Source organism: Miscanthus floridulus, chromosome 19 (genome assembly GCF_019320115.1).
Source record: "Miscanthus floridulus cultivar M001 chromosome 19, ASM1932011v1, whole genome shotgun sequence".
NCBI lineage: Eukaryota > Viridiplantae > Streptophyta > Magnoliopsida > Poales > Poaceae > Miscanthus > Miscanthus floridulus.
In genome coordinates, this window is record NC_089598.1 from 97,354,005 (window position 1) to 97,355,968 (window position 1,964).

The following is a 1,964-nucleotide window of genomic DNA, read 5'->3' on the forward strand; positions in this document are numbered from 1 at the left end:
CAACGGTGATGTAGAATTAGTGTAGAAGAATGTTGTATGTTTTAATTTTGACCAATGTTAAATTAAGACATGCAATTATTATGTCATGTTTTCTCACTATCTTTGACGGTGTTTTTCAGAACTCAACCCAATGGCATTTATCTCGCACATACCACCTCTTGAAGTGAGCAACTATAGGGTATGGCGAAAAAAGTATGAACTATCACTTGCGTTGTCTAAAAATGACCTAGCACTTACCTCTCCGTGTGCTACTAAGCCAATGGACCCGGTAAGGGAAGAAAATGAGACTAATGCTGATTTCACTGCTCGGCAGCGAGATCATGCAGAAGTGTGGATGAAATATGATCTCGAACGTAAGAAATGGGATATTTCAAACCGTGAGTGCTTGATGGTGGCTAAGTCCACAATTTCAGATGCTATAAGGGGGTCTATCCCAGATTATGATACCACCATAGAGTATCTTAAGAAAGTGGAGAGTCAGTTCATTGGCCCTTCAAAGGCTTATGCCAGTACTTTGATCAAGAAATTGTTCAACAAGAAATACACTGGTGGCGGTATCAGAGAGCACATACTGAACATGAGCAACATGGCTTTGAAGCTGAAGCCAATGGATTTGGAGCTCAAGGATGAGTTCCTGATTCATTTGGTTTTTACTTCCTTGCCTAAGGAATATGAAACTTTTGTTGTTAATTACAATATGAAGCCCGATAAGTGGGATATAGAGAAGCTCATCGCAATGTGTATTCAAGAAGAGGAGAGGCTGAAAAGCTCACAAGGTGACTCTGCTAACCTTGTGAAGGATAACAAAAAGAAGAACTTTAACAAGAATGTCAAACCTCAAGGGAAAGCCCCTCAGAATGACCACCATCAGAAGAACAACAATGCTCAAATTGAGAAGGATCGGTGTAAATAGTGCAAGAAGCATGAACATTACCAGAGGGACTGTCCAGACTTTTTGAAGAGCCTTATGAAGAGAGGTGATGACTTTATTACATTCATAGATGAGTCCTTGTATTTAAGTTATGTAAAATCTACTTGGTGGATTTATTCAGGTGCAACTGTTCATGTTGCAAATTCATTACAGGAATTCCGCACAAAGAGGACCCTACAAAGAGGAGAAAGAAGAATTAAAGTAACAAATAGAGTTGAAGCTGAAGTTAAAGCCATTGGAGATCTCTCTCTAGAATTAGACAATGGTTTTATACTTAAGCTTTCAGATATCATTTATGTACCCTCTTTGCGCAGAAACTTGATAAGTGTTTCATAATTAAATGATGATGATTATGATTGCCATTTTGGTAATGGCAAATGTCGAATTGAGTATAATAATAAGTGTGTTGGTCTTGCCTTCTGACAAGACAAGCTTTATTTATTATCACTTTCTGAGAATATGAATGCTGTGAGCACTGAGAATGAGAATTCTTCCTCGTCTATGAATGCAAGTAATAAGCAGAAGAGAGTTCATGATACATCTTCAAAATTATGACACTGTCATTTAGGCCATATTTCAAGGGGGGGATAGAGCAATTGATTAAGAAATTAATTCTTTCGTCTTTAGAATTTTCAGATTTAGAACAATGCATTGATTGCATAAAAGGAAATTACGTTAAAAAATAAAGAAAGATGCCAAACGAAGCGTAGGAATTTTAGAAATATTTCACACAGACGTCTGTGGTCATTTTCCTATGAAGAGTGTGGATAGTTATGAGTCATTTATAACATTCACATATGATTATTCTCGTTTTGGCTATATTTATCCAATTAAGGAAAGATCGAAAGCATTGGATAAATTAAGATATTTATAACTGAAGTAGAAAATCAGCACAACTTAAAGATTAAGGTAATAAGATCTGATCGTGGGAGAGAGTTCTACGCTCGACACACCCCATATGGTCAAGTTCCTGGACCTTTTGCAAGGTTCTTATAGGAAAATAGTATAGTAGCCTAGTATTCTACATCGGGCG

At 37.0% G+C, this 1,964-nt stretch overlaps 1 protein-coding gene across 1 annotated transcript; it reads left to right on the plus strand.

Moving 5' to 3' along the window:
• The first annotated feature begins 259 nt into the window (after nucleotides 1-259).
• Nucleotides 260-913, plus strand: LOC136526440 (uncharacterized). Its single transcript, XM_066519107.1, has one exon. The coding sequence runs from the start codon at nucleotides 260-262 to the stop codon at nucleotides 911-913; it is 654 nt and encodes a 217-aa protein (XP_066375204.1).
• The last annotated feature ends 1,051 nt before the right edge of the window (nucleotides 914-1,964 follow it).